Source organism: Chenopodium quinoa, unplaced genomic scaffold (genome assembly GCF_001683475.1).
Source record: "Chenopodium quinoa cultivar QQ74 unplaced genomic scaffold, ASM168347v1, whole genome shotgun sequence".
In the NCBI taxonomy this organism is placed as follows: Eukaryota; Viridiplantae; Streptophyta; class Magnoliopsida; order Caryophyllales; family Amaranthaceae; genus Chenopodium; species Chenopodium quinoa.
Window position 1 is genome coordinate 4182699 of NW_018742733.1, and position 13314 is coordinate 4196012.

Genomic DNA, 13314 nt, shown 5'->3' on the forward strand with positions numbered 1-13314 from the left:
TAATAATATTACTAATCATTGATATTATAAAGTGATTATGAAGTAAAGTAAAAGTTTAGATTTATATTAATAGATTTAAGTAGAGAAAAAAAGCAAAAAAAAATGCTTATCGGATCGGATCGTGTAACCGTTAATTTTAAAATGATACCCATAACCATACCCGATAACAAATTATCGGAACGGGTACCCGAACCGTTATGGTTATCTGATCGGGTACCCTAATTTTTGAAACGGTTACGGATCGATTTTTCGGATTTTCGATTTTTCGGGTAGTTTTGCTCAGCCCTACTAAACCCAAACCTGGAAACCACCATACTAAACAACACCCAAACTCATTTTAGGGTGGTTCCATGGATTAAGTATAGCGTTTAGAGGTGTTGTTTCTGGGTAGGAAAGAGGGAGGGATCGATTCATGTGGTGGACGAGGGGCGTGGATAGTTTTTTATATAGGAAAGGGGAAAATGGGCTTGTATCGGACTTTTGGGGTGGAGCCCATAGAGGTTGGGAAAAGGGAGAGTAGGGTTTAAATTCAAGTGGGGGACAGGGTTGTTTCCGATGGGGGGAAATGGGTGGTGTTGAGGTAGTGAGAGGGGAAACCGGCCGGGATTGGGTAAAATGGAGAGGTAGGGTATCGTGGTCACCTACACCGAGGAATAGAGGTGGTCGCCGACACCGGGGATGAAGGTGATCACCGACGTTGCTGGCAGGGGCTGGCAGTACGTGGTTACAGGGAAGGGGGTGGCTGGGCTTTTTTTTTTTTTTTTTTTTTAATAACTTGTTTATTTAATATAATTATAGTTAAATACTTAATTTTTTTAATTTTGGCAAATTAGGTTGTGACACGTGTAAATTAAACATAATAAAAAAAATTACCTCTTTAACCAGATACTGGTCACTATGGACCATTTTGAGATTGATTATAAAGGTCGGATTATTTAAAAAATAACCCAAAGGTAGGATTATTATGGGCAATTTTTCCTAAACAAAAAATAATTAATATGAATATGGTAATGTATAGAGAAAGAAGTGTTGGTGGGGTATTGAAAAATGTAGGAGAGAGAATGATGAGGAAATATTTTTATCATTAGTGAGATACAAATATGCCCATAAAAATGCACTTGAGTAAGAGGAGAGAAAGAGTGGATATAAAGAGAATGAGAAAGTGTTATTTTTCTCATGTTAGTGAATGCTCTAATAGTATAATCACTAATACTACAATGTGAAGTGTGTAATAAACTTTGTAATATTGTTAATTTTGTGATAGTGGGAGTAAAAATTGAACAACATTAGAATTAGGAACACATAGTAGCATAATCAAACATCACCATAATCCATAACTTATGTTCCAAATAATTGATGAATGATCGAATGATGGCGTTAAATCTTTTTTGTATGATGACGTCTGTTCTCTCATACTGCTGACGTTTGCTAACATACGTCATTTTAAAAGTTTTTTAATTAAGGCTTACTGTTGACCAACTATGTTTAGTACTTGAAATTATTGATTATTAATTAATCAGGGGGTTGATCTACATCTAGATCTACCATTAATAAATATTATTTTGTCACTATTAGGCCTTTGGCTAGTCATTTTTTTGTCGAAAATTTGGCATCACTAAAAAAAACTTGTATCAAACAACTACTGAATTAAATTGTTAATCATGCAGCTTTCAAAAACAAAAAAAAAAAAAAAAAAAAAAATTATTAATGCATGACTTACTACATCGATCTATTGGTTATTTGGTTTATATATTTTCCACCGGCCACCAAATTATAATATTGAATTAATAATTCTACCCTAAATTTTATATTCCAAGTTTATATATATATAGACCTACATCAAAGTAACGTACCTACAATTTTATTAAACACAAAGTTAAAGTATATACAATTATAATCTCAAAGGCATTAAGATTGGGAGGTGGCCATATATATTTATACAAAAGCTAATCGAGTGGTGAATATTTTATCAAGTCATGGTGTCAAGCAATCAAATAACTTGATCATTTTCGTACAATTTCTCTAGGTTTGGGTACTTATTTAGAATACTAGCATAGGATATGAAGATGTAATATGGTTGTGTCAAAAAAAAAAAAAAAAGGTACTATGGTTGTTGTGTGACTTGTGGCATATTTAATTTCTCATTAATTTGTATTTCCTTCAATCATTTTTATTCTTCCCAATCATTTTTTTACAATTGGAAATAACGTAACCTTATTTTACAATTATAGACATATATTGATTTAAAAACAAAAAGTGCACATTGAATAATTTTAATTGTATTTAGTGGAAAGTGGGTTCAAATGAGAAAAATTACTCCATATAATAAGGAAAAAAAAAAAAAAAACAAGTAAGTCCATGCTATTTTCAAAAAAAAAAAAAAAGTGTAACAATTCTCTCAAAAAAAAAGTGTAACAATTTAAATAAGGACGACTTTAACCTCGATTCTTTAAAAAAGTTTAGACAAATACTTATAAATAGTATAGTGTGCGAAGATTTATATCTCTATAAATATTTTCTTAATTACTTATTTTCCTTTTTTAATGTTAATAATTGCTTTATTATTATTATTATTATTATTATTATTATTATTATTATTATTATTATTATTATTATTATTATGTGTGTATATATATATATATAATATATATGTGTGTGTGTATTTATATATATACACCTTAGGCCGAATTCCGAGCATTAATCCTATTTCACGGCATTGACCACCTCACGTAAGGGTCACATGCTACCACAAAACAACCTTCATTTAATCCCCCCTTTCCCCTCCCATTAGTTTTTCTCTCTCCTTTGTTTAGAGGTGTCAAAAACACACCTGACCTAACCAGATCCGATCCGAAACTAATCCGAAACATATCCGATTCATATTTTGGATTTGTGTGGACATAAAAATGCAATTTTGTATGACTTAACTTTAAAAATTGATCCAACCCGACCATATCAGACGCGATCCAATAATCCGAATTGACACCCCAACCTTTGTTCTCCCAAATAACTTTTGCACTACATAATTATTCACAAATTATTTAACTTTTGCATTATTCACAAATTATTTTACTCAAACTTTTATAATGTACTTCCTCCAATTTTGTTTAGTTGACACTCTTTAACTTTTGCAGTATTAACAAATTATTTGACTAGCTTTTATGATTCATAGCTACAATAAATATAGTCATGTACGATTTTGTTTGAATTCGCCTAAATGTAAATTTTATTCGGTTTTTTTCCTTTTTTTTTTTTTTTGATAGAGGTAAAATAAAAAACAGTTTGAGTTGATTTATGTGGGGACCCTTTGTCAACCTTGGATGCACATTTGGTAGCAACCTCGCTCTGGTGTCAAGTTCTTTTTGTAGGTTGTTAGCGTACATTAGTAATAATTTCATTTTTACATTATAGATATAACTCTAAACATGTCAAACGCATTAAAAACGAAATGGTACATAACATGTAAGTAGTAGAACTTTTATTACATTCAACAAAATGCTTCATACTACATAATTATTATCACATAAAATAGTTAACATTGTACTTTAATCCGAAGACCGAAGTACATAGCCTTAATCATACAATTATAACTAAGATGACAGGAAAGCTAAGCAAGCAATAGTGATTCATAATTCTTAATTCCGCAATGAAACCAATTGCATGTGGATTTTTGGAAGTAGGTTGTTATTACTTATTAGAATTTCTTAGCTACTAGGCAAAGTTGTTTTTCTTTATGCATAACGATGCCAGGGAGGACATTGCTGTCAATTTCTTCCTTGTTTAAGCCATTAGGCAATTCCCAATCAAATGAGTATAGCAAGTTAGCTAGCACAAGCTCAAGGTTTACGAGACCAAAAGTGTAGGCAGGGCACATTCTTCTTCCACCTCCAAAGGGATACATTGGCATCATTTCTCGTCCTTTTAATTCCACTGAACTCCCTATAAACCTCTCTGGCATAAATATTTTTGAGTCCTTCCAGCATTTTGGATCTCGTCCAATTACCCATGCATTTATAATTACCATAGTATTGGGTAAAATATCATATCCTTCTATGACGCTTTTTTCAACTGTTTCGTGTGGAACAAGTAAAGGGGCTGGCGGGTGTAGCCTAATTGTTTCCTTTATCACTGCCTTGAAATATTCAAGTTTTGGTAGATCATCTTCTAATATGCAACCTTTGTTTTGTGCCACACACCTTAGTTCTTCTTGTACTTTTTTCATTGGAATGGGGTTCTTTATTAGCTCTGCAATTATCCATATTACCCCAGCCGTGGTTGTATTTGCACCTCCGACAAAAAGATTCTGCGAAAAATTATTGGAATAAAATCTTATAAAATCTTTGTAAATATCATGTTGTAAAGCAAATTTAATAGTTATTAACTATAATAAGAATAAGAAGATATATTAACTATTTATGCTTTTAATAAATTCCTAAAACCCTCATAATAATAATAATAATAATAATAATAATAATAATAATAATAAGGTTTAATTAGAAAATAACACCTGCTAAAGACCCCGATTTTGTTTTTAACACCTGTTAAAAAAAAAGTTTAATTATAACACCTCCAAAAATCCCAAAATTTTGGTTTCACCACCCACTAACAGATTTTTGGATGGAAACCGTTAGTGGGGCCACCATGTACACGTGTCAGTCGTTAATTAGTTTAAAAAAAAATTTAAAAAAAAAAAAAACCTAACCCCCTAATCGAGCCAGCCACCGCACCGGCACCACCTGCGGCCAGTCGCCTCTTCCCTTCTCCTTCCCTATTTCCTACCCTGATTCCCAATTTCCGGCGCCAATCACCAATTTCCGACACCTCCCTTGCTTCCCCCACCCCAACCTAGCCCAGAAACCTTAGTTATCGGGAGCTTGGGACCGTTTTCGAAGGTGGGAAGGGAAGAGGTCGGTTTCTGGGTTGAGGGAAAGGAAGGGGAGCCGGTTTCAGTGGTGTGGGAAGGGAGGGGGCGCCGGTTTCGGCGGTGCGGGAAGGGAGGAGGTCCATTTAAGGGGGTTGCGTTGGGGAGGGGAACCGTACTTTGGCGGCTTTGTGAAGGATGATAGCGGTTTTCGAGGTGGGTTAAGGGTGGGGGAGCCGATTTCCGGTGTTAGAGGTGGTTCGGCGGCGAAAATCGATGGCTGGTGGTCGGTGGTTGGTGGTTGGTTGGTTATGGGGTAGGCAGGGGAGAAGGCCACCGTTTGTGGCTGGCCGCAGGTGGTGCCGGTGCGGTGGCTGGCTGAGTTAGGGGGTTAGGTTTTTTTTTTTTTTTTTTAAATTTTTTTTTAAACTAATTAACAACTGACACGTGTACATGGTGGCCCCACTAACGGTTTCCATCCAAAAATCTGTTAGTGGGTGGTGAAACCAAAATTTTGGGATTTTTGGAGGTGTTATAATTAAACTTTTTTTTTAACAGGTGTTAAAAACAAAATCGGGGTCTTTAGCAGGTGTTATTTTCTAATTTGGCCTAATAATAATAATAATAATAATAATAATAATAATAATAATAATAATAATAATAATAATAACAAGAAAGGAGGTTGACATAGGATTGTCTGGAGGGAATGACGGGGCCCTCGGACCTGCCGATGTGTTACTTTATTCATGGGATCGTGGTCGTGATGTATGTGTCGACTTCACAGGGTCTTCTCCTTTGACACAAACAGGGCTATCTGACTTTGTTACGGGATGGGTTGTGGCTGATGCGGCTCTTCGAAAGCGGGTTAAGTATGAAGCTCGTTGTCTAGCGATTGGATATGGTTTCATTCCCTTCTCCTTTTCTTCGATTGGGGATTTAGAGAAGGAGGTTGTTGCGTTGCTGAAGCGGATTCAAAGATTCTCAATGACGCAAGACATTGGGGCTCGTGCTGCAGCTCATATATTCACTAGGGTAGGCTTTGCTATAGCTAGAGGAGTGGGGGCCCAGATTGTATCTCGGCTTCCCACTAATTTATTGTAGGTTGTATGACTTTTGTTTTTGAGATAATAATAATAATAATAATAATAATAATAATAATAATAATATATTATTATTATTATTATTATTATTATTAATATTATTATTATTAAAAAATTTAAAATTTATGTTGAGATTGAATAATCAAACAACATGTAAAATGAAACAGACATGGCAACTAACATACAAAAAGGGAATTAGATTTTGTTACAAAAGGATTAAGTTATATATCCATATTTGTGATCCAAAAAGTGAAAGCCTCTCATAGGTTGTCTTTAATGTTCTCTCCAATTTATTCAAATAATATTCTGTAGTAAAAATAATTTTAGTTGGATTTTTTTTAACAATTTAAAGGTATGTTAAGAACTTAACATCATTAAAAATAACTACTTAAGAACACATATGATAGAAATTAATAAAATATAAAAAAAAAAAAAAAAAGAGGAGAATTTGTAATAATAACCAACCCTAATGCCCTAAAAGCACCATTTGTTGAAAAAATCATCCATTTTTTGGAAATTAGAAAATACCACCCTTAAATCAAAATCAGTAGATATCACCACCCTTCTCTTATTCCAGTTAGTTTTTGTTTTAGTATTCAATATAAGTAAAGAAAACATGCACGCCATACGTTTTACTAACACATGCTACCTCGGTTTTTTGTTAGTTGACACATTTTGACTTTAGCACAATTCACACACCTCCCTTTGACCATATTTTGTGATTTACATGTGAAGAAAAATAGAGTCAAGTGGGATATTGTTAGATTCGTCACAATGTATATTTTCCAAATATTGACTTTTTATAATTTTTGCTTATCGCTATTTAAAGATATAAATGATTGAATTTGTGCATTGGAAAACGTGAGTAAAGAAACGTGTATTAGCCCTAAAGCCTATCTATCCTTTCTTCTAATATACGGATTACCACAAATTTAATGATTTTTTCTGATTATTGTTTGACACGGAGGGGTTAATTATGTCATCTTTGCTTTAAAATAGGACTAGTGAGTGTCATGAAAAACGTACGTACCATCAAAATTGCTTTAATATGGTTCATTGTGAGCTTATATGGGAAAGAAGTATCATTCATGAGGCGGAGCAAAACATCAACCATATCATCTTTCGTAGATTCGAGCTTGTTTTTGTGAAGATGTTCGTTAATGATTTTTTCAAGAAGTGCATTTAAGTCTTTAAAGGTTTTCTCAAGCTTAGAGGATTTTCCTGTTATCATATCAAGAAAACCCCCAAAAGGAACATAATCAGTATAAAAGAATCCTGTGAACATTGCTTCAGCTTCATGTAGAAGGCTGTAATATCTTCTTCCTAACACACTGTCGTCGTCGTATCTGCGCAAAATCCAAACAACATTAAACTTATAAACGTAGTGTATCTTTTAGGTTAGGAACCAAGTAAAGAGTAAATGGTATGTAATTTAACAAAGTCTAACAGAAATTATCGGTTTATTTCCTTGATTTTGATCTCATATAATTTATTGCAACAACTTGACGTTTATGGTTTTCAAGTCAAAAAACTACTAATAATCAATGTAACAAGATCACACACATACATATTGTTAACTTGTACGTATTAGTAACCATGAATATTGATTATACATATCATTATGTTTACGTTTGATACCACGTATGAAAATAGTATCCAAGATCATATCTATTCTATTAATTATTACTAAAATAGAAGATGTTGACGTCATCATTGTCTACGTGTAGTTCTCTTAATAAAAAAGTTTCCGCCTAAATGCAATAATGATGTCATTTTTTTTGTAGAGGTATTATATTTAACATTTTTGAAATTTAAATATTACTCCTCCTACTTTACAACTAAAACCTATCAATTTATCGTAGAAAATTGAAATAATTTTAAATAGTACACTAATAAATGATCTTTTACATTGAACTAAGAATTAAACGATGTTGAACAGATACTATATTGTAATTTTGATGAAAATAAATATTTTAAATTACAAAATGTCGTAATTCTTATTTATATTCATGTATAAAAGCGATTTATTTTTGAAATATACAGATTAAAAATAGGTTTTATATAAATCGTGCATCGCATGGGTTCTAACCTAGTATATAATATGTATGCAAATATGCATAGTTTAATACATACGTACCTCTTGCCAAAAGCGATCCTCCCGGAAGTTGAGCTTGCAAAACTAAGAACCAATTGACTCAAATTGACAATTTTGGAAGCAGAAGATAAAGAAGAAACCTCTTGAATCAACCTAGAGACTTCTTCCTGTCGAATTGGAGCAAACGACTCGACTTTCTTAGAGTTTAAGAGATGAACGATTAATATTTTTTTCATTTCTCTTATATAATCACTATATGGACTAAAAGCTACGTCTAACCCATTATAACTCAATTTCTTTGTTCCGGCCAACATTGGTCTATTACAAAAATTCTTATCATGTGTTTGGAAGATTTCTTGGGCCAATTTCGCCGATTGAATAACAACCATAGGTTTACTCATCAACCGGAGCGCGAAAATTGGACCGTAGGTTTTGCCTAATTTGGAATAATAGACGTGAGTATTTGAGGGTTCAAATTGATGGAGGTTTCCAATTAAGGGAAGCCCTTTTGGACCAGGAGGAGGGCAAAATGGTTGGTTTTTACCATTTTTGGAAACTTTTGCAAGAAAAATAACAGAAAGGGCTGCCATTAGAATGAAGAGGAGTAACATTTTGTTTTGAAGAATAATAATTGTAGTAATTTTAATTTTATTTTTATTGCTAATTGTTTTGTGTCTTTACCATGTAACTAAGCATGAGTATTTATAGTAAAATGTAACCGGTTTTTAAAATCTAGTTTATATACCACTTGCCATTTTATTATTTTTTTGGATAAGAACATCATGTTTGCCTTAGATTCTGTAATGTAGGTTTTAATTGGCTAAATGAGGTAATTGATTTTAAAAAATGAATTCAAACTTGTCGGGTTATAATGATTCAAATTCTTTTTTTAAAGTTTAATTTGGCCCTATGAATCTATGATGATTAAAGCACTTGATTATATAATGAAAGTCCTCTAGACTATAATATATATATTAAGGTTTCAGCTGGATCTATCATAATTGAGTGAAAGTTGATCTCGCAACAAATGCAATTACAGTTTAATTTTAATCATCCGCAACGTTGAAATTTTGACAATTGTTCACACATTCCTTTAATATAATCATCAGTTACCATTTATAGGAAATAAATAATCATATGTGATCGTTAAGGGTGCTAATTGAGTTGAGCAGCTCGCTAGCAACTCGTACTCGACTTGGTTAACACTTGGTCAAAACTCGACTAGGATTGACTCGACTCGATAGCTCATGAGCAACTTGATAATATAATATTAATACAAAATTTGAAAACAAAGTTACTATATTTAAACAAATTTGACACTTATTAAGTCTTAATTTATATCATAAAAAAAAGAAAGAGTAAATATTTAAATATATATATATATATATAATAAGGAAAATAATATAAATTGAACAAAAAATATATAAAGGCATATAATAATATAAGGACCAAAATTTTAACAAGCAGATCGTGAGCTACTCGAGTCGACTCGAAACATTAACGAGCACGAGTCGAGTAGGTTTTATTTTCTCGAAACTTTAGCAAACACAAGTTGAGCACATGTAAAAAGTTTTCGAATTGAGTTGAGCACTCCTCAGTTCATGATCGACTCGCTCGATAAACACCCCTAGTGATGGTTATATATATTTTTTGATATACTTATATTTTTACAATATTACTCGATTAATTTTTATATTTATTACTAAAATATAATTACAAAAAATAAAAAGTAAAAAAAAATAACACAGGAAGTAACATACTCTCGTCGTTTTTTGTTTTTTATTTTTCTACAACATTCCTTTTAGTTATGTTCTTTTATCTTCTAACATTTTATAATAAAGAAAATGAAAACTTGAAATTAATAATCCCACCTTTGAATAATCTAGAAATAATCCCACCTTTTACCCCAAATAATTCAAAAGTAATCTACAAATGATCCCACCTTTTATTATCTTTACCATAAATTATTTTTAGATTAATCCTACCTTTTATTTAATACCACAAATAACTAGTATAGCACCTGTGTGATGCACGGTTTACTAATAATCTTCATTTTTATTTCACATAAAATCTTAAATTAATTAAACATAAGAATAACAATTAATTTCAGTAAATTAGTACATTAATCATAATTCGTTTTCAATGTTATTCATAAAAAATTCAAAATACAAACCTCTCAAAAGAGTAAAATTAAATGATATGTATGGCCAAATGAAGCACTTATTAAAAAATAATTTACTCTTACTTTTAAAGGATCCAAATTAAATACAACAACTTAAACTTAACATCTTTATTTTACATCCCGTCAAAAAAAATAAAATCTTTATTTTATACTATGATGGTTATTTGCCATTTTTTTTTTCAAATAGAGTGAATAAGTCATCAAACCCATTCATTCAGTGTCATTATTTTATAAACATATATGTGGTGCATAATTTTTCGTATTTGTACATCACTTATAAAGAATACAAGATCTAAATCTACGCCTCACCATTTTCTTTAATTGAAAATAGTACAGTGCATTCGGGTGCACTTAGAAAGAACATTAGGTATATTTTAAAGAAGATGGACGAAAAAAAGAAAATATTAATATTTGAAAAAAAAATTTTGACAAAAGAACATATTTGTGTTTAACAAAGAACATGATATTATAGAGAAAATAAAATCTATATAAAAAGAGCATGACATTAGATGCTCCATGACCCATCGTACCTTATAATTATCTATCCGATAACTTAACCTACGTTCCTACATGGCTACATCCCTAAATATATAATTACAGATTATTTTTATTTTTCAAATTATTAGAAACTTTAAATGTAGCTTTATTTGGAAGAATTATTAGACTCATATCTAACATAATCGTTCGCATGATATCAATTTCTATAAGCATTTTATATTTTATTACACATATTAGAAGAATAATTAATTTATAATAAATAGAAATTAAAAGTACAAATAATATATTAATATCATTCTATTTCCCATACAGCTAGGCGAATACAATTCAAAATCCATTACAAATAATCTGTCCTCATTCACCAAGGTATCCACACCCCGTTAATACTAGATCACCCACCCCGTCACCTATTACACCTATACAATCCTTGCCCATTCACTTTATTTTCAAGGTATTTACATCCACTTATAATACATGCTTCATCACCTCCTTATTTGATCAAACACGCATCTTAATCATAACTTTAAAACTGAACTTAATATATATTTAAAAGCCTTTCAATTTTTTTATTTTTGATTTATTTATTTTTTTGAGTCAAAAAGCATTTCAATTTTTTATACAAAAAATAAATAAATAAACACAAAATAATAGTTATTAGCACCCATTAAAAAATCTAGGACATTAAAAAAAATCAATATTTTGTCGACTTCTTAACGGAAGAAAAATGTTTACCATTATTTCGTTATGAAGTACGAAGTATAATCTAAGGAGTTACTAACTACTTCAGTGTCTAGACTTTGAAGTCTTTTTTTACTCCATACTAAACCCAAATCATTGGATTAGCTGATCTACGTTAATAAATTAAGTTAATTAATACAATGACACAGCTTAAATTAGACTTGATGCGATATCGAATACTGAAATACGCGTTATTCATGCATTAAACGACGCAAGCTAATAATATACTTCGGTTTCTCTCTTTTGTTACATGTTTATTTTCTAACTATCAAATGAATTTTTATAGTCTCACATAAAACACCCTTTTGTCACAAATAAAAAGAAAGAAAGGTTGCATATACGAATAATTGAAAGGATCAAAATAAAAATAGATAAGTGGAATATTTATTAAAATTAACACAAATATTACTATAGTGATCATGTAAAACTTTAACGATCACAAGTCGAACAAGCACGTTGCTACCAGTTCACTATCATATGATATAATAACAGTTCAATTTAAGTTTTTGATTGGATTACTGTGGATAGTGTATGCTACCAGTTGCATTTTTTTTTTTTAAAAAAAGGTTGCAATTAGAATTTTTTTGCTACTAGGCAAAGTTGTTTTTCCTTATGTGTAACGATGCCAGGGAGAACATTATTGTTGTCAATGTCTTCCTTGCTTAAACCATCAGGAAATTACCAATCAAATGAGTATAACAAATTGGCAACCACAAGTTCAAGGCTTATATTAGACTAAAATTGTAGCCAGGGCATATTCTTCTTCCACCCCCGGAAACGAACCAATGGCACCACGTCACATGCTTTTAAATCTACCGAGCTTCCCATGAACCTCTAGCGCTAGTATAAATACTTTTGTGTCTTTCCAATATTCTGGATCTCGTCCAATCGTCCAATAGTTCATTATATAATTACGCTCTAATAAAAAAATTTGAAATACAACATTTTGAATATACTAAATATCGAAAACTAAACAACTAAAATAATTAAATATATTAATTAAATGCATTATTGATAAAAACATGGCCTAAGTTAGTATATGAATAGTATCAAACATCAATATGATGCATCTATTGAGAAAGGGAGGTGAAATTCGTCAAAAAAATGAAACAAAAGAAGTAATAATAAAAAAAAAACATACTCATGTGAGTGTAAATACAAATTTTAAATCCGGAAAATATAGATTCAAAACAAATGCAACAAAGAATTAATTTTATTAATTTGATAATTTTGGGGTACAATCTCTAATTTGTCCTCTGATTCGATCTCCACATTGACTTTGACGTAATTCACAAATTGACTTGATTCTTGAACGAGGGCCGTCGAGGCTTGATCTCGATCAAAGATTTGATGCAGAACTTTGACTTATGTTGATGTAGACCTTTGACTTGTATTCTTGATTGAGGGTCGACGAGGCTTGATCTCAATATATGAATTTTTGACGTAGAGGCTGAACCGGTGATGTTCTTGATGAATTGAGGTTCTTCTTTCCTTCGTGTTGAGGGCCATTGAGGCTTGATCTCTTCCACGGGTAATCTTCTAGAATAGAACGGCACGTCGAATGCTTGTTGTTTTTCTTCTAGGCTTTTAGATGTTTTCTTAAAATGGTTTAGAGAGATTTAGAGTATTTGATGACAGATTTTCTTTAGAGAGGTTTAGAGTATTTGAGAGGCTTTTTTTTTGTATTTGATTCTCCTTGTTTTCTCTAGGTTTCTCTCTAAGTTTTCTCTCTAGGTTTTTCTTTCTGTTTCCGTTTTCCTCCAAAATGAAATAGAGATAGCTCTATTTATAGAGTGAGTGACTCTTAGGGTTAGGGTTTGATGTGCATGGAGGTGGGCCT

At 31.5% G+C, this 13314-nt stretch overlaps 1 protein-coding gene across 1 annotated transcript; it reads right to left on the minus strand.

Annotated features, from left to right (window-relative positions):
* Positions 1-3207: 3207 nt before the first annotated feature.
* LOC110723603 (cytochrome P450 83B1-like) lies at positions 3208-8802 on the minus strand. The gene is made up of 3 exons (XM_021902951.1): positions 8099-8802; positions 6992-7307; positions 3208-4303 (listed from the first exon to the last, which is right to left on the minus strand). The coding sequence occupies exons 1-3, from the start codon at positions 8665-8667 to the stop codon at positions 3695-3697; spliced, it is 1494 nt and encodes a 497-aa protein (XP_021758643.1). The 5' UTR covers positions 8668-8802; the 3' UTR covers positions 3208-3694.
* Positions 8803-13314: the final 4512 nt, after the last annotated feature.

What these genes read in the sequence shown, in the direction of transcription:
- LOC110723603 (XM_021902951.1), bottom strand. Translation starts at nt 8,667, where the DNA reads ATGTTACTCCTCTTCATTCTAATGGCAGCCCTTTCTGTTATTTTTCTT. An exon ending in AGGATCGCTTTTGGCAAGAG is followed by an intron (nt 7,308 to 8,098) that starts GTACGTATGTAT and finishes GATTTTGCGCAG; the next exon opens with ATACGACGACGACAGTGTGT. An exon ending in ATATTAAAGCAATTTTGATG is followed by an intron (nt 4,304 to 6,991) that starts GTACGTACGTTT and finishes AATTTTTCGCAG; the next exon opens with AATCTTTTTGTCGGAGGTGC.